Here is a 19,475-nt window from a genome sequence, read left to right as displayed (position 1 = left end):
ACAAAATATTAGCGTCGACGTTCAGACTCTTGGCTCCGTCTACCCCGCAAGGGATATTGATGTGATTTTATGTATGTACAAACTGACTGTCACATGTGTAGGAGGACGAGTGGGTGCGACACTCAGTGAATGTGTGCAATGAAAAGGGAAAACCGTTTTTACCAATTTCTTTTTCTCTCACGTTTTTCTTTAATCTCACTCTCTTTCTAATGGCACATACATTGCTGGAAATCTAAGTGATATAGTAGGAAAATATAGTAGAAACTTTAATACATTCGTCATTACGAACTACTTAATTATACATATCGTTCCCATGATTTCAAGAAAAAAGTATGTTCCTTGAACAATTAATGTTGTATTTCTACTTATTTGCATATTGTTTGTAGCTTTCTTTCACATTAATGGTACATTTCTCCGTAGAATAAGAAAATTGGCTTACAATATAAATGAAAGAGCGTACTTTCTGTAACCAAACCATTTCATTCCCAGAGAAAAAAGCCTGATGTTATTCCTGAAAGCTTAATTTATATTTATGTCAAATAATTAATATAATCAACACTTATTATATAATGTGTTAATATTTTGCTTTTGATCATGATTATCTTTCAGAACCAGATCAGACTCAAAACGGTTAAAATCAAAATTCAAACAATAATATACCATAATGTCATTGCAATTGAGAATAGTTTTTTATGCAAGTCTCCACAACCACATTCATTCTGCTAACGATCCTATGAAAATGTGAATACAAACAAACGTAAAAACGGTAATTTCGAAAATATACAACTGTACTATTATAGATCCTATTACGACAGTAATAAAGACTAAGTTGAAGCTGGAATAAGATTGAATGATGACCATAATAAAGTTGTGAAAACAAAAATCGCAGACCAAGACACGCGCTAGCCTGGAGTAATCATCCGACCACAAAGCACAAAATATAAAAGGGTGTCACCACTATGGATTAACATAGTCTTATAGCTGACTGACCACAGTGGACGCATAGCTTCAAAAATGTACATAAATCTAATTCTCGGGTTATTATCATGTGCCCTTGCTCTGCCAAACCCTGACCCTGAATCTGCATCGAACACAATTTCGAAGATGGATTGCACAAACGGAGTATTCAGTCCAACATGTCTAAAAATTGGAGTAGTGTCTTTATTCGAGAAGCTTAATAACAGAGACGAAGTGATTTTCATACCTGGTGTTAGTCTTATTAAAGACAAAAGTGACTTGAAAACTGGAGCAGTAGCTGATGAATTAGCCAAATCTCTGCCATCGGATTCAGTTGAAAGACTTGATAAGTTTCTGCTTTATCAAGTCGGGACATTTCTGGATACTCATGCAGTGAAATTGAGACTTTTAGATGATGGGGCAGCTGAAGAAGCAAGGAGTATGATTGGCGAAGCCCGAGGGAAGAATCCTTTGTCGATGGGAGGCAAGAAGGGTGGTATGGGGGGATTGATTGCTATGGCTATGATGATGAAAGGTGAGTAATTTTATAGAGCTCGAGGTCATTGTGAATTAACACAAAATTATAATACACGTTTAATAAAGTAATTCGGTTTTATTGTATGAATTTCCTACTAATATTATAAATGCGAAAGTTTGTGAGTATGTCAGTATGGATGATTGTTACTCTTTCACGCAAAATCTACTGAACCGATTACGATGAAATTTGGTATGTGGGTAGCTGAAGACCTAGTTATCCCGGACTCCCCGCGGGAATGATTCCACGCGGACGAAGTCACGGGCGGCCTCTTGTTAGGACATAATTTTCTTACCGGCCTTGCTTTAAGTTAAGCAGAGAAAATATTAAATTTTTCGTTTTTCTACATACAAGAGCTTTTTTTATCTTGTGAATGTTGTGAAATTATTTGGCCAGGTTTCTATGAATATTTTCTATTGCACTAAGCCCCGTAGGGCTTCATTTAGGTACTACGAGTATTCACGTCCTCAGATATAGATCTAGAAAGAGTGTCATTGTGCCCGGAAACCGCACAGCCAATATTTATATTATACAAATTATTTGTATATAAATTTCTATGATATCTAAGTATCTAGTACTATTGTAATAAATTCTGTAGTACTATAAACATTCATAGAATTTTTAATTTTTAATCCCACAAACTAGTGTAAACATTTCTCTATAAATAAAATTATAATCTTAATATAATTTTTATAAAAAAGAAAAACATTTGAGGATCTAGCACGGTATGTTATACCCTGATATCCATTACAAATAAAAGATTTGCCTTGTGCCTCATAATACTGTTGACAATATATTAAACATTTACAGTAATATATTAGTTACTTTGCCATCAAAAAACAGATTATTGTTAGTTCTTAAAACAAATATACCTACATGCCAGGTAATCTTAATAGCAATTCTACGAAACCCCGTTTTCCTGAGTGACTGATAACTAAATTTGTAATACCTTTCAAAATTTGCATGAAAATATAAAATCATTACACTTAAAAGTACAAAAAACATACAAAACTGAAACGAAATCATACACGATTACAATTGCTACAAAAAACGAGGTAAAGAATACCCAATGGCATACATCATATGGCTCAGTTTCCCACGTATTTGTTGCAACTTTTTGCGATCAGTCTTCTATGAAAATATAATTGACATAAGACTCTATGGTGAGACATATAAAAGCTGGGATCTTCAATCACGTTATCAATTGTAACTGTATTTGTTCCAGTACACACGTGTACTTAGTGTATAAAAATGTATAAATTATTGGTTTTTGTGTTAACGGCTTCGGCGTTTGCGCTGCCAAGTCCTGAAATTCGCGATTCGAATAAAAATGAACACACTCTGGAAGTCGCCGCGCGGTCGATGGGAAAGGATTGCAGTAATGGGATATTTAGTCCTACCTGTTTGAAAATCGAAGCTATAGCAATTCTGGACAAACTCAGTGCTAAAGACGAATTAAGGCTTCTTCCAGGAGTAAGCTTAGTGAAGGAAAGTTTAGAGAATAAGAGTAAGACTGAGGAATTCGCTTCTGAACTAGTGAGGTCTTTGAATAAGCCAGAAGATAGATTGGATAAGTACTTGTTGTACAAACTAGGCAATTATTTGGAGAGTCATACAGTGAAATTGAGACTTTTGGATGAAAACTCCACTGAAGAAGCTAGGGCTTTGGTCAGTGAAGCTAGAGGAAAAGGAGGTCTTGGGGGCAAAAAGGGGGGTATCGGAGGACTTTTGGCAATGGGAATGTTATTCAAAGGTATGTCTTTGATATAAATCAGTATAATTCACCAATATATAAGCAAAATACTTTCATTTTCGGAATGAAACGGGACACGTTGAAACAAAAGCCATCAGTTTGTGCAAAATTAAAAAAAAAACCGGCCAAGTGCGAGTCGCACTAGCGCACGAAGGTTTTCGTACCATCATCACGTTTGATACATAAATATTTATTTTTCATATTCACATTTCTACCTGTTTATCAAAATCGAACAAAAAATTTATAAAAAAGCATTACATTTTTTTGTATGAGAGCCCCTTTAATAATCATTAACATTATTGTTATTTAATTATTTATTTTGAATACAAAATTTTAATCATCTACCTACCTATTACTAATATCGATGAATACTGAATCCTCGTCATGGTAAACAAAGTGCCTACACAATGAATACATTATTTCCTTTAAATCTCTAATAAAGAAGAACAAGTTACGAGTTTATCGGAAAGTGTGTTTGTTGATGTGTCTTTCGATAATATCTAGGACTTTAAACAAGGACAGAGGACTTAACCTTTATAAAGTACTGTAGCTATAGGATTTACGGTAGAAAACGAAACAGTATGCAAAAGCTAGTTAGTGATAAGATCTTACAAAAATGCCACACTACCAACCAGAGCATAATAACTACAATTTTTGATGACACACATTTCTATAATGCATACTATGTAAAGCATAAAATGACATACTACGCCCTAATATCTCTATTTTCTACGGGAAGGCGTATTTTTCTTCACAGTTTATTAACACGTGCAAATTGACACTTTTTACTTAGGTACCTACTTATACTGAGCCGTGTGGTTCCTGGTACTTAAGAATAGGTCTGCTCTCTGTCTCTAAAAGAACTTGGGATTCTTCTTGTAGGAAATGGGCTAGGCACCCGTCACTATTTGAATCTCAATTCCATCATCATATAAGCAAGGAATGTAGACGTAATTATATGTATGTATGTACGTATATACTCACTAAATATTACACTATCAGTTCTACTAGTAAACCTAACCTAACCTACTTTTTTATATGATGGGCTACCAACCTGTCACTCACTACATTTATTTATTTATTTCAACTTTAATATACAAAATACAAATGTTAAGCACAATTGGCGGACTTAATCATAATCATTTATTCCTTGAATAATTGATTATGATTATGCTTGAGCTAGCTAACCTGTTATTATTTGAATCTCATTTCCTTCAATAAACCATAAAGCCGGATGTGACCTGTCAGTCTTTACAAGATTGTTAGCTCTGTCTACCCCGTAAGGGAAAGAGACGTAGCTATATTTTTTTAACCCTTTATTTCTTTTCGCAGGCACACTCATGTCCCTAGGTCTTGGCGCATTGGCTCTTCTAGCAGGAAAAGCTCTCATGACTGCCTTGATGTCCCTACTCCTCTCCGCGATCATCGGCATCAAATCATTATCCAGCGGCCAGAAGTCGACGACCTACGAAATCGTATCCAAACCCATCTACAGCCACAGCCATTCACACTCAACCGCTCATGAAGACGTGGGGGGCTACGGCCACTCTGGGTACGGACGGAACTTAAATGCTAGAAGGCGGTAAATTTAATTGATATTGCAATGGACATTTTTTGGTCAGGCAGGAACTTATAGCCCATTCTTTAAAATACTAGGTAGGAAGAATATATTCCTAAAATTAAGTGTGAAATTAATTTATTATGACATCTGTAATTTTGTTTTGTTTTTTCTACAGCCTTATATTATAAAAAAGGAAAAAACAAAATAAATAAATCGCTAAATGTCAATGTAATTGAAAAAAATTTTTTTGAAATTTAAGAAGAATTGATTACACATTTAACACTTTGATCTGCTACACGCTACTTTAAAACTCAAAGTAAAAATTAAAGTGTTGTCGTAAAAATAAAAAGTCATTTACCAGAATGCGAATAAAGTTTCATCAAAGATATAAAATAGTAAAATTTCTCAATAATAATCTTTATAAAATTTAAATACTGATAAAACTAGAAAAGGTGTTGAATGTTATGCTAAAACGTAATTTATTTATTATTTACTTTAATAATTTTGGTTGTGTTGTGTTCATTAAGTATGCATTAAGCTGTTATGGTTAGCGCTATTTATTTATTGCTAATTTGTTAAATTAATTGTTAAAATTCGTGTGTTTTTAAGGGTTTGTTAAACATAAATATATATTTTTTCAGAATGAGGCTGCAAAATAGCATGAAGTTTATTTAAATATTACATATACAATATATACAATTGTTTATAACATTTTATTGCTTCCATCAAATGTAAGCATTTAAATAAAAGAACAAGAAAGTTAACCATATAAATCGATTTAATTATTATTATTATTTCTATAATGGTACAGTCAACCGCACGTCAGCGGCTAGTTCGCATCGAATTTGGGTATCTTGATATGCTTTTGACAGTACCTACTATATATTATGCATCTTATCATACCTCTATATTGAATTTCACTTCTTTTTCTTTAAATTTCAATTGGAAATAAATATTTTAAACATGTATATTATTGTATATATCTAATTGTACTGATTAAAATTATAAACAAAACACTACATGTATTGGTAGATATTATTTATTATATAATTTCACTCGCTTTGGAAATCTCAGTTTAATTGAAAAGTAAATGTATTTTTGTTGATTTTATATATGTATATGTATATTTTGTAACATTTTGAGGAATTTGCACTTAATCAATAAGTAAAATTTTCCTCTTAAATAATAGTTTTCAATAAGTCAACTGTCCATTTCTTCCTTTTAATGCTATTTTGTGTATATGGGTTTAACATAATTATATATCTTACTTATTTAAATTTGTTTTAGTATCATCATCACAATTTGTTTAATTGTTTTATTTTTAATCTCTTTTAAGCTGTTTAAAAAACAGATATAAAATATATAAAAAAAAATATATAACAAACGACGAGATTGGCTTGTATTCAATTATTATAATTTATAATTATTACATTTATTACACATATGATGTAGGTATATTTATCAATTTATTTTTAATGACTATTATAAATATGTATATATTTAATATATATATTATCTTTATATTTATTATTGTTTTATATTTATTTATGTTATGTTGTATTTTTTACTCAGCTTTTTTTTATGTGCAATGTCAGTAACTTTAACTTACAATGTATTATTAACAATTAAAATGTGTTCTTTATGTATTAGGACTGTGGTAAAAAAAGAACTTAATTCAATATAAAAAATAAAATTCTGAAAGAATTTTTTATTCAACATCTGATTTACTATTAGGATAGTTACATACACAATACATTAGGATGTATGAATGGAAGAAAATAGGTATTTCATGGAAAATGTCTCCCTGTTTTTTTTATTTGGTTTTTATTTATTATATTATTATAAAACATAACAAGCGTACAATAAATTAATATGGATCTTAAAAAAATAAGTCGATAGCACCGTAACAAACAAAAATATGTTGTTCAACCCCTAAGAAAAAGAGGCTTTATTAAATGCATGTAAATATGTATCATCAATCAATCAATCATCATTTCCAAAAAAAATTTCCTTATAGTTTTGACCACTGTACATATGTATTTATTGATTTATTTATTGTGTCGAAATAACACAAAACCATTTGTTTACTTATTTATTAGAACTGTACTAAAAAAAAGTTTATAAATTATTATTAAAATTACTTTTATTGTTTTTTTTTTTATCATTATTTTTTTTATTATCTTTCGCCTGCTGTGTTTTCTATTGTCTTCATACTTTTGTTCTTTTGGGGATATTGGGAAATCCTCAAAGTGTTTCCAACTCTTGTCCAACTACGTCGTCCCTATCTCAACCTTCCTCCCTCCGGATGGAAATCATCCATGGGCCATAAATCTTAATTGTAAGCGAACGGGATCAAATTCCCGGAAGTACGGCAAATTTTACTTCTAAAAAAGAGAACTGTATGAATTTTAAAAAAAATCACCTTATTCATGCCGTGTGGTTTCTGCCACTTTAGAATAGAACCACTCCATATCTTCCACATGGAGGTTGTAAAAGGCAACTAAGGGATAGGTTTAGAAACTTGGGATTCCTCTTGTAGGCGATGGTCTAGCGACCTGTCACTATTTGAATCTCAATTCTCTTGGCTCTGTCTACCCTGCAAGTGTTATAGATGTTATTATGCCACTTGACTTGAAACAAGAATAATGTCCCAGGAATATTAATGCCCAATTTCAGCTTTAACGCCTAGTTTTAACGGTTGGCCCATCATTCATTATCACCGAGTAAGCTAATTCCATGATATACATACGAGTATAGTATTATCATAGTGATACCCACTAACATGATATACATATAGTATTATCATAGTGGTAACCTGCACCTACGTCTCCGGCCACTCAAAAAGACAACTCCTGCTAATTCTCGTACATCCAATCACTTTCGGGAAATCCCCTCTTGATGCACCCCTACATAAGGAACATTCATACCAAATTTACATACATACAAAATAATTACGTCTATATTCCTTGCGGGGTAGCTAAGCCAACAGTCTTTTCAAGACTGATAGGCCAAGTTCAGCTGTTTGGCTTAATGATAGAATTGACAAAATTTCAAGTATCTATAGATTCAGTGGATAAGGTTGTACGTTGATAAGTCAGTGAAATAGTTTGGCGGTAGTGCGCTTTTCTGTGACACTTGAGGTCCTGAGTTCGAATCCCGGCCAGGGCATGATGAGAAAAGAAATTTTTCTGAACGGTCTTGGTCTTGAATGTTTATCTATATAAGTATTTATTATATAAATATAGTATCGTTGAGATAGTATCTCGTAACACAAGTCCCGAACGTACTTCGAGGCTGACTCAATATGTGTAATTTGACCCGTGTATATATGTATAGTCACGTCTATATTTCTTGCGGGGTATACAGTGCCAATAGTGACTCACTGACGGATTAAATATATATATTATATATATTAAGTTATCTATACTTATGTCTCTAATGGCTGCAAAACGCTGTCGTCTTTCTGTTTATTTTTATAGATGTCATATGAAACTTTTGCTAGAGCTAAGTTGAGGTAAAACTTTGTACGTAGGTACATAAAATAAAAAACACTGGCAACTTAAAAACGAAAGTAAATTGGAAATATAAAAAAGGTAAGTATATAAGCACTTTCATTCCGAGATTGGCCACAACTCGCTGCCTTCAGATTGTCACACTCTTTTTGTTTTGGATTGGCGTTCCGTGACAAATTTTGTGGACTCCGAACCGTTAAACACCACATTGGGCACCCAAATTGGTTTGGGTTCCACGCTTCAGTTCAAATGTGGAATAAGAATCGAATGTCACCACGAAATGTTTACGTTATTTGTGAGCGTATTTGGAATTGTTTTTGTATATTTTGAGTGCCTTAGCTAGCTAGCATTAGATATAAGAACTTTACATACTAAATATTTTATATTTGCATAGGACCAATTTGATGTAGATATTATTTTGCCCAAATAACACTTGAGCATAATACTCGTAAGCATTATTTATTGTGCCCTTTAATACTAAGGGAGTGACATATTACATTAATTTCTGAAAAATATTTATTGCTTTTAAAACAAATTACAAGACTATTATTGGAAAGAAATTTATTTATTTTTATTCCCGATACTTTAGAATAGGTCCACTCCCACTTTTCCATAATTGTCGTAAGAGGCGACTAAGGGAAAGGGTAATAAACTTGGGCTTATACTTGTAACGATGGGCTAGCAACCTGTCATTATTTGAATCTCAATACTACCATTAAGCCACACAGCTGAGCGTCGCCTTTCAGTCTCTGCGCGACTATTGGCACTGTCTACCCCGCAAGAAATATAGACGTGACTATATGTATGAGAATGAAAAAAAAACTAATGTGTGTAAGTTTGCAGGAGAATTTAACCCGTATTAGTTTATAGTAACACATCCAGTTACCTTAATATGCAGATTTTCTCACAATGTTTTCACTCATCATACAAATCTAGAAAACTAGAGGTATATTATACGGAACACTGCCTTACTATCATTAAGTCTGTCTTGTAATTATTTTATAGCAACATTGTTGAGTGAAAGTATTAATCTAGATATATTTTGTTCTGTACCTATCACAGATAGACGAGAGCAGCATGTATTTTGATAGTTTTTGATTAACCCCCACTGCAAAACGTGAGGTGTTACAAGTTTATGACAAAGCAGCTAGTAAACAAACATACAATAACATAAACTGGTAAAACTCTATGGCCATGATTATAGCATAAGCCATAGAATTATGGTTCAAAGTAATTGTGAGGTTAATTTAAACAAATAACTCTAATTTTGTTTGATATTATTTTGTTTGTTTTTTTTTTTATTGGTGCAACAGATCCAAAGGAAAGGCTAGATGAAGGTGTCTTGAAAATCGGGAACATTCTGGTGAAAGTTCTGGTCAGAAGTTCCCTAAACCCTACTTCCTTAACCAAAGAACTTTTAAGAAGAGAGTTATTAATATGGATGAAGTGATAGAAATATACATGGATAATGTCTCTGCCTACTCCTCCGGGAAAGCGGCTGTACTCGTTTTACCTTTGACCCTTTTTACACCCACTCACAGTAACTACCAACAAAATATCATGTTAAATGTACATAAAAGATTTTGATTTGATTTGATCCGTTGAATCAAAACTGATAATGTCCTTTACAAACAATAAAAACCTATCCTCAAAGATCTTCAAGCCAGATTTAAATTCACAACTACGGCAGTTTTTTAATCAACTAAACTACACAGTTAGTCTAATAGTACATATGTTGACACTGGAAGTATTCCGATCGAGATGCCGAGTCTATTATTTCTAAATTTTTCAATCTTAGTGTCGGTTCGAAAGTTTGTCGCCCGCAACAATGCAGCCAAACCAATTGGCTCTTTTAGTCTTTTTGCCTTTTCTAAGTTTATTATCGTGTTCTTTTTAGATCAAGTTTAGTATAAATAAATTGAGATTCCTTTTGCACAGCCAGTACAGTCTTAACTTCGACCGAAATGCATTCGGAGTGAATATTGGACTTTTATATCACCAGTGCAGTGTTTTAGTGACAAAAATGCATAAAAGAAATGTGTGTGTTGCCCTGTTAGTGATACTGTGTTATGTGCATTCGACCAAAGGACTTATTGATAATGGCAGTCAGCCTAATGATATAACTCCAACTGTGGAAACCAAAAATTCGTCAAGCGAACGAACAGGCAGGCTGTTACATAAGGAATGTACTAATATTCTGAGCTCGAAATGCTTGAAAGTTCACGTGCTGTCCTTTTTAGAAGACTTGAGCTCTCGCGATGAGCTCGGCCTTCTGCCAGGACTAAGTATCATTAAAGAGAACCAGACGTCAACTAATCCAAGTCCAGAAGAAATGGCTGCCGAGTTGTCGAGACAATTCCCTGGAAAGCCTGAAGAAAAATTGAATAGATATCTTTTGTATCGTTTGCAGGATTATTTAGATGGTCATTCTTTGAGATACAAGCTGTTGGATCCTCAAACTACGAAGGAAGCTCTCAATATGGCTAAGGGTGAAAGGGAGTCTGTGGGGAGAAAATCAGGAGGCGGTGGGGGAGGTTTCGGAGGAGGAAAAGGAGGCGGCGGTGCCCTCCTTGCTGCTGCTATGATGATGAAAGGTGAGAAACACAGGAATATTTAGTTTTTTTAGTGTGCGTGTAGTGCGGTACGGACTCTTCTGTTAAATTAAATTGTTAAAAAATAATAAAAATATTTATAAAAAATCGTCTTTCTATGTACTTGTTACATAAATAAGAACATTTAAATTACGTTAACAGCACTTGTAATATTATACTTTTTGCTCAATATAAAGCCCATAATAGAGTACATTACATAACATAAAAAGTTCCATACACAAATGATTTTCCTCCTTAAGGAACATGATTATGATCTAGAAAAAAATCACAATAATATAGCTGTGTAATGTTTTGAGCTGCTTCTCTTTCCGCGCTGATTGTGTTAGTTAATCAAGGGATAGGCTTACGTTAAAACCTGCGTATCCTTTTTTGAATGATGAGCTGCTAGCAACCGGTCACTATATCTGAATCTCATCATTGTGTTACCTAGCTAAACGTTGCCTTTTTACCTTATAACTATTAGCTGCGTTAAAACGGTTAAGTATGTAATTTTCACTGTTAGTTTGTTAGGGCTACTTATCTTCGGAAACAACCGATCATGAAAATAGGCCCCTACATAATCTCCGGGTGTATTTTAGAGGCAAAGCTGTAGCAGGCCACTAGTGGATAAATAAATGTGCTCTTATCACAAAGCACTCTACACTCTGTAGTAACTTCGTACCGCGTTCTAAGTCTCCTACCAAAATTCAAATATGTTTCCTTGTGTAATCACTATTATTTTTTCTCAGGCGCACTAGCAGCTGCTGCCCTGGGTGCGTTGGCTTTACTAGCTGGAAAGGCGTTGATGACTGCATTGATGTCACTATTACTGTCTGCACTGGTCGGTCTGAAAGGAGGCGGAGGACATAAGTCGACAACATACGAGATCATCACCAAGCCAGAAGTGTCTCATCATCATTCCCACAGTCATGAGGAACATCATGAACACGAGCATGGACATCACGGCGGTTATAGAAGAGCGTATGATATGGGTTATAATAGCTACATGCCGTATGACACCACTACTAGTTAAAGCTATGAGTTAGAATCTGTCGCACACTAAATGCAACTCAAGCATTCTCATACAAATATAAATATGACTCCTGATAATGCAGCATGTTAGTGCGATCCATAAGGCATGTGCCAGCTATAGAAATCGCAATAATAATAAATAAACTTGAAACTATAGGAAAGATTATAAAAAGCGGCAAATAAGATGAAAACATTATGGTGACTGATAGATAGACTCAATAGATGGCGTTGGTAAAAAGGCAAGTGTCAATGTCAAGGACGTCAAACATGATTAAGTAGTATGTATTGTGAAAAGCTGCTAATGTCACTTGCCTCAACGCCCTCTAGTGAGAAATATGGTTACCATATTTTTTTTAAATGTTACTTTGAAAATTTTCCTGAACATTTACATAATGTGTCACAGATAAAATGATTTTTTAATTTATTTTAGTTCGTAAGTAATTTATTTTGATTTTATTGAAAATAATTGTCATCGTGTGATGGTTTTAGCATTTGTGGTTCAATGTTCCTTTTTATGTTTATTTATACATAATCTTTTAAGATATTTACTTCTCTAAGTTTATTAAATTTCTACCTTAATATTATTCTCTACATACTGTTATGTTAATTTTCATCATAAATTTATTTATTCTTTTTTTCTTCCCACCGCTAATCCTTTTGTTTATGTACTAATAATGTATATATTTTTTTATTTAATTATTTATTAATAGATTTTATTTAAGTTTGTTACACGAACATTCAGTTCACTGGAGAGGAGCCCGAAGTCCGCCTGACTACTATCCTGTATCTAGTGGTTAATTAGGCTTTTACACTAAGCGACTTCCATTTGTCCTCCAATATTATATTTAAATGTATTATATTATAAACTCAAGTCATTTATTTTGAATTTATTTATTTGGTTTATCCCATATATTTTTATTTATTAAAGTATAACATAATATTTATTTATATAAATAAACTTAATTTTGCAAATATTAATAAATGCACGAATTATTTTTTTTAAACTTCATATATTGACGTGATTTATTTTGTTTATTATTACAAGTATTTTTTATAAGTTTATTCATTTATTTATTTTGTATACATATTATTATAGATAAATTTCTGTATAATTAGATAATGTATGTAAGTTTATAAAAATCTTCTTTATTATTTCATATTCATTTCATCTAGCGGTATTTGTAACTGTGATATTCTATATACATTTATTTATTTCTATTGAACCAAATACATGATGTTTACTTAATATATATATATATTTTGTGAAATAAAAAGAACCAAATAATATATCTATTTGCATTTTTTAATTGTCCTCTTCTTTGTCCTAATGCTCATGGCAGAGGGTCGTGATCCCCCTTTAAAATCAATTTCTCTCTGACCACACTCTTTCATTGTGGTCGGTCTATATCAATGAGGATTTATTTTATCTTATTTGGAAAATATACATATATCTTGTACCAAATCTTATTTACCTAGTTACTTTATTTAGGCCATTTACATGTTTTCGCTGTGTTTCGAGTGTAGCGAAATGCTTAAATCTAAACTAACATTATAAAGCTGAAGAGTTTGTTTGTTTGAACGCGCTAATCTCAAGAACTACTGATTCGAATTAAAAAAATATTTTTGCGTTGTTAAAGGCGACTAAGGAAATAGAGGCATATTCATCTAATGCAAGCTCCCATACTGGCCTGGTAGCGAAAAGACGAGCGTGTGCCTGTTTCTTTTTCCGAGCAAACTGTAAAAGTCAACAAGGGAGAGGCTAATATAGACTTAAGGTATAGGTGATGGGCTAGCAACCTGTCAACTATTTGAATCTCAATTCAATCATTAAGCTATACAGCTGCACGTGGCCTTTCCGTCTTTTCTTCCAGTTATTGTTGTTTATTTGTCTTTCAGACTGTTAACTCTATCTACCCCGTTAGAGATAAAGACGTGATTCACATTAAAACCTCTCTCATCTTACTGTGATTTCCCTAGATTCGCAAACTAACCACAATATTTATGTTTAACTGGATGATTACTAGTTTTCATTCTTTAACCGTGACTTTTAACCTTAAAACCCAATAACATTGAGAAAATAAATAGCAATAACCCAGCGTTTGGCTTTCCATTTGATTCCTGTCTTCCTAAACGTCTGTTCACAAAATGGTTGTAGACAAAGTAATTTTACAACTATTATTTGTATTTCTAATTGACGCTACTGTAATTCCTGTTAAGAATAATAATATAGATAATACAACTGTTGACAGTATAATAATTACTGATGACAGTAAATTAGCTGATATTTTCGATGGAGTATATAGTGATTGCCTTCTTCGTATGTCGTACACATGCTTGCAAAGAAAAACATTAGTATATTTAAACGAATTGAATAAATTAAGGGAAATATCTGTTGTAGGCGATTACGTGAAATTCGGTAAGTGTTATAATTTAATATACCATATAATCACGTCTATATCCCTTGTGGGGTAGACAGAGATAACGGTCTTCTAAAGACTGAAAGGTCACGTTCAGCTGTTTGGCGTAATAATAGAATTAAGATCGAATTAGTGACAAGTTGCTAGCCCATCGCCTTATAAATACTAAGTATGTAAGCCTATCCCTTAGTCGCCTTTAAGTTTTTTATTTATTGATATTTCAAAACAAAAGCTTTTACTAACTTTTTCCTCTTTAATAACTTCCTAGAATCCTTAGCAAAGATTATTTCTATAATTAAGAGAACAATGTAAAATGGTTTTTAGGCGACTTTAAACTGTATTTATATTATTATATTTGGCCCAGAATTGATGGAAAGGCATCTGTGATACAAAGATGAAATCAAGCCTCTTTCCCAAAATCGTTTTAGTAGTGTTAAGGTCCATACGTTACTAAGAAGAATAGTTAAAAATGGGTTTATTTTATACATTTATTTTTCTTTTAGTAAAATTTAGAGCGACTACTTCTGAAAATCAAACAGATGAAGATACAACAGATGAAAATGATTCCGAAAAACTTTCTCTCTTCATAGACCGAGCAGTTGACATGTTTTTTGACAATCATATAATTAAATTCAGTGCTTTAGGGAGAAACATGTCAATCCCTAATTCAGGTAAGTAACCTGTTAATTATAAATAATACAGGTATTAAACGCGCGCGTAACGTAGCATATATGAGTTGCTCGGTGATAACGGATCTTTGTAACATGATTTGTAAGAGATCCCACATAGGGATAAGCCCGCCTTTGTACTGTACTACTGTTCTATATTTGTAATGTACTCCATTAGTGAACAATAAATCATTCACTTACTTAAGTACTTATGATACGAAATGTCGGAGATAAAATAAAGGTACGTTGCGTGCGCGTTTAATACCTGTATTATATATAAATAAATGCAACGCGAATATTTAAAATGAAGTAAACTTCGTCTTGGAATTAGTCCCGCTTACATCTTCACCTTTTTGAAGAGAGGCAACTGAACCTTTTTTTACGGTTAAAGAAGAAATTTATACTCATAAAATAAACTACAAAAATTCACTTACAATGAGAACTTAAAATATATTACATTTACATTTAGTGGACGCGTACAAATTGTTGGTAATTGAGCAATAAAATATATGCACACACTTTTTTAGATCCATGGTTGGTTCAGCTTGATCAGTTTCTTATACGGGTACGATGTGGCTACCGTCAGCCCTTCGCAAACTTTGCAGTCGATAGCAATAAAACTAGTGGGAACTAGTCGCCCCTTCACATCTTGACAAAAGTTGACCATTTTTCAGTTGAGGGTTTCGTTGGACGGAAGAAACGTAAGGGTGGGGGTGGCGGGGGCGGGCACGGTGGCTTTGGACACGATGATGGGGGCAAGAAGAAGATGATGATGATGGCAATGATGTGCATGAAAATGAAGCTAATGATGGTAAGTAAGCTTGTATTTTTTTTATTAATGGTAACTGGTTATTCGATTTTGCTCTAAGTGTAAGCATACCAAAAATCGGAATAACTTCAGCTGTTTATTTATAGATTGTAGATGTTTTATTTGAATCTCAATTGTATCATTAAGCTAAACAGCTATACCTATCTGTCTTTTCAAAACGGTTGGTTCTGTCTATCCCGCAAGAAATATAGACGTGATTATATCTAAATTATATTATATTATTGTATTATAACTGACATTCACAATTCGCAGATGGTGCCGGCCATGATGGGAATGATGGGGATGATGTCATTTAAAGGGATGATGTTCAGCATGATGTCTTTCATGATATCAAAAGTGAGTACATACATATATTAATCCCTTAAGAGCTAAATAAGAACTAACCATATTTTTTTAGATAGGTAGATAGATAATTTATTTATTTGATTTGCTATACACAATTTACAATGTACATATGAAATACAAATTAATAAGGGTGTGAATTGCAACAATACTAATAATTTGATAAATGATAACTAATGAAGAACCATGATTGACTTTTTCGCGGGTAAAACCGCGGAAAATAGAGACAGATAATATTGTTTCTGCCTCATGACGCCTTATTTTTAACCGCCTTCAAAGAAAGATGACTCTTAGTTTGGCTTGTATGTATTTATGTTTGTTTGTATGTTTGTGTGTTTATTCACGAATATCTCGCGTTTCGCTAAACCGATTTTGATACGGTTATCTGAAAAGTGTTTGTTACACTTCAAGGAAGGACTTAAACGACTTCAAAAAAGGATGATATCAATTGGAGGCGGTTCTTTTTTTACCAAAGTTATTTCTTATAATGTTATTAACTTATTAACATATTTCAGATGATGCTGCTCATGAAAATTTTAGAGAAGAAAGGCAGTTTTGGAGGAGGTGGTGGGGGTGGTGACGGTGTAAGTATACAGTTCATACATAACGTCTGCTACCGATGCTATTGCGGTGAGGGAAAAAATCGTGAAGAAACCAGCACATCCTTTGAAATTCTTAGATACTGGGTAAAACAATAAAAATTTCTGATTCATCAAAATCTTTGGTATGATTACTAGCATTTTTTAAACTTTATGTCCTTTTTGGTTAGAAAAGGTTTTTGTTACATACTATACATATGTACCTAAATAGGTGTGTTATACGAAATCAACAGAAAGATGATGATTGAATTTATGAATGTATGAATTACGTGTTCTTACGATACTAATTCAAAGAATTCCTTCTAGGGCTGGGCGGCAGGAGGTGGAGGCGGAGCTTGGATGCCAGCAGGTATAATACCAACTACTTATTAAATTCTTGTAATAAAATAAAATTAAAGCGAGTTTTAAACAAAAGTAACCAACCACTCATTCACCAGCTTCATGATCTTAGTGTAACTATATCTACCATCACGTCTGTAGCGAAGATATAAGGCTCATCAAAGGGATGATCTGCCACCGGGCTCAGTGGCATCCCTGGGGAACCACGGCTCCGACGACATTGAGTCGGATCTGTATTTAAACTTTAATCCGTAACCGCTTTTGCAAAATTTAGTATTTACTTAATTATGACGTTAAGATATGGCTTACCGTCTTTTCCGAATTTGAGGACCATAGAGATCAAACTGATTTACAAGATTTATTTACAGACAGACACCGGAACTGGTGAAGCTGAATAAAGCTAGTAATAAGATAAATTTTAATACAGGTGGACAAGATTATGGCGGTGGAGGAGGCTACGACTCTAATGGACAATGGCAAAGTAGATCTATCATTGATAAGAAAGATAACAAAGAAGAAATTGAAAAAGAACCTATAATTTCTTACGTCATACCTTCAGTAAGATATAACAACATAAATGTTAAAGCAAATGATATTAACGGTGGCAAAATAAAGTCCAGGAAAAAACGAGGTATCTTTGATGCTCTGCAAAATATATATTCATACTGGATAAATCAGATTTTAGGAGCAGGTAATAGAAGGAATTCAAACAATCATAGGTACAAAGTGGTGAATGGTGTGAAATATGTTTATTACCCTAATAAAGTTGCTCAAAAATTCAAAATTCATCAAGATAGCCATAGTAATCCACCAAAAATGATGGATCAATTTAAACCCATTATTATAGCTGATGATTTCAATAAAGGTGAAACAATTGAAGGTGGTGTTGAAAGTAGGATGAATATGAAGAAAATTCATAAAATAAAAGATACAGTTAATGAAACTTTTGATGAAAATCCATGGATGTGACTATATTATGTTATGAAGTTTTACGTTTTGGAAAATATCGTTGTACCGGATTTCAGATCTTTTCTGTTCATATAAAGCATACAATCTGATTTTTTTATCGCTTTGTATAGTTTAAGTTACATTATGTTTAAATATTAATTATGAGTCAGTAAATAAATAAAGGAAAATACATGTTAATCTAGAAAAAGTTAAACTGTTTATATTTCACAACCTTTATAAAAAATCCCATCTACATGTTGCGGGGTAGACAGAACCAACAGTCTAAAGATAGAATGGCCACTTTCAGCAGTCAAGCCTTACTGCTGAAAGTGGCCTTTCTGTCTTTAAACTGAATGAAGGAATTGAGATTAAAATAATGTCATTATTTTAAGGTTGCAAGCTCATTGCCTACAAAAATGGTCCTATTCCAAAGTGCCGGAAACCACAAGACACATCTATTATCTTTTATTATTTAAAATTTTGTAGTCATCATCGACGTTCCTTTCGATTATAACAGGAACTGTTGTTATTTATTTATTTATTTAAACTTCATTGCACAAAATACAAATGTATAGCACAATTAGCGGACTTAATGCTAGAAGCATTATCTACCAGTCAACCATTGGGTCTGACAGAGAACTTTATGTGGGGTCAAACTTAATAAATATATATACAAAATATCAAATAAAATAATTATAATTTACATACATAAAAACTACAATAAATAAACAATATACATAAAAAATAGGTGCAGCGATTACCGAAAAGAGTGAAAAGACTTATAAGTAGGTATTCTAGCGGGAGCAATAATTCGGCTCGACCGCCACCAAAGGGAAGATCTTCCGCCAGGCTAGGTGTGATGCCTGGGCGCTCCGACGATGTTGTGTTGATGTTGTTATATCTCGATAACAGAAACATACAAATTTTCCAAATTCTAATTCGATCCAATCCAACACTAGAGACAGTTTTCAGAAACAACTGTTTCATAAATAAACAAATAACACGATGTTTCCAGCTTATAACCATGATTTTGCATTAATATTTTCCTCTTACTCTATATGAAGTAAATGAATAAAATAGTGTGAGAGCTATGAATGTGGATGAAGGTAAAGAAGTATGCAGAGATCGTGGCAAGTGGAAAGTGTTGCCTCTCCCGACCCCTTCGGAAGAGAAGCGTGATTTTTTTTTGTACATACATATTGAACAGTCGACTTTGAACTTGATTACATAGAGTCACGTCTTGGGGGTGGACAGAGCCAACAGTCTTGAAAAGACTGAAAGGCCACATCCTGGAACTCTGTCTACCCCACAAGGGATATAGCAGTAATTATACGTAAATATGTATGTATTTTTAAAGTCTAGCCTCTTATCTTTAATTCTCAACTATTTATA

At 33.1% G+C, this 19,475-nt stretch overlaps 4 protein-coding genes across 4 annotated transcripts; all 4 read left to right on the top strand.

Moving 5' to 3' along the window:
• Positions 1–1,014: 1,014 nt before the first annotated feature.
• Positions 1,015–2,734, top strand: LOC106130653 (uncharacterized). Its single transcript, XM_013329550.1, has 2 exons — positions 1,015–1,492; positions 2,718–2,734. Exons 1-2 carry the CDS (start codon positions 1,015–1,017, stop codon positions 2,732–2,734), a joined length of 495 nt encoding a protein of 164 aa, XP_013185004.1.
• A 9-nt stretch (positions 2,735–2,743) lies between these two features.
• Positions 2,744–4,831, top strand: LOC106130721 (uncharacterized). Its single transcript, XM_013329624.2, has 2 exons — positions 2,744–3,245; positions 4,578–4,831. The coding sequence occupies exons 1-2, from the start codon at positions 2,744–2,746 to the stop codon at positions 4,829–4,831; spliced, it is 756 nt and encodes a 251-aa protein (XP_013185078.2).
• A 5,330-nt stretch (positions 4,832–10,161) lies between these two features.
• LOC106130652 (uncharacterized) lies at positions 10,162–11,942 on the top strand. Its single transcript, XM_013329549.2, has 2 exons — positions 10,162–10,912; positions 11,659–11,942. Exons 1-2 carry the CDS (start codon positions 10,342–10,344, stop codon positions 11,940–11,942), a joined length of 855 nt encoding a protein of 284 aa, XP_013185003.1. The 5' UTR covers positions 10,162–10,341.
• A 63-nt stretch (positions 11,943–12,005) lies between these two features.
• Positions 12,006–18,104, top strand: LOC132903234 (uncharacterized). Its single transcript, XM_060950899.1, has 7 exons — positions 12,006–12,027; positions 14,862–15,029; positions 15,701–15,837; positions 16,108–16,191; positions 16,713–16,781; positions 17,103–17,145; positions 17,563–18,104. Exons 1-7 carry the CDS (start codon positions 12,006–12,008, stop codon positions 18,102–18,104), a joined length of 1,065 nt encoding a protein of 354 aa, XP_060806882.1.
• The last annotated feature ends 1,371 nt before the right edge of the window (positions 18,105–19,475 follow it).

Source organism: Amyelois transitella, chromosome 23 (genome assembly GCF_032362555.1).
Source record: "Amyelois transitella isolate CPQ chromosome 23, ilAmyTran1.1, whole genome shotgun sequence".
NCBI classification, from domain to species: Eukaryota; Metazoa; Arthropoda; class Insecta; order Lepidoptera; family Pyralidae; genus Amyelois; species Amyelois transitella.
This window is presented reverse-complemented; position numbering and strand designations above follow the sequence as displayed.

Coding starts and splice junctions, on each gene's coding strand:
- LOC132903234 (XM_060950899.1), top strand. CDS start 12,006: ATGACTCCTGATAATGCAGCAT. Junction 15,030..15,700: donor CATGTCAATCCCTAATTCAG/GTAAGTAACCTG, acceptor ACCATTTTTCAG/TTGAGGGTTTCGTTGGACGG. Junction 15,838..16,107: donor TGAAAATGAAGCTAATGATG/GTAAGTAAGCTT, acceptor CACAATTCGCAG/ATGGTGCCGGCCATGATGGG.
- LOC106130652 (XM_013329549.2), top strand. CDS start 10,342: ATGCATAAAAGAAATGTGTGTGTTGCCCTGTTAGTGATACTGTGTTAT. Junction 10,913..11,658: donor TGCTGCTATGATGATGAAAG/GTGAGAAACACA, acceptor ATTTTTTCTCAG/GCGCACTAGCAGCTGCTGCC.
- LOC106130653 (XM_013329550.1), top strand. CDS start 1,015: ATGTACATAAATCTAATTCTCGGGTTATTATCATGTGCCCTTGCTCTG.
- LOC106130721 (XM_013329624.2), top strand. CDS start 2,744: ATGTATAAATTATTGGTTTTTGTGTTAACGGCTTCGGCGTTTGCGCTG. Junction 3,246..4,577: donor AATGGGAATGTTATTCAAAG/GTATGTCTTTGA, acceptor TTCTTTTCGCAG/GCACACTCATGTCCCTAGGT.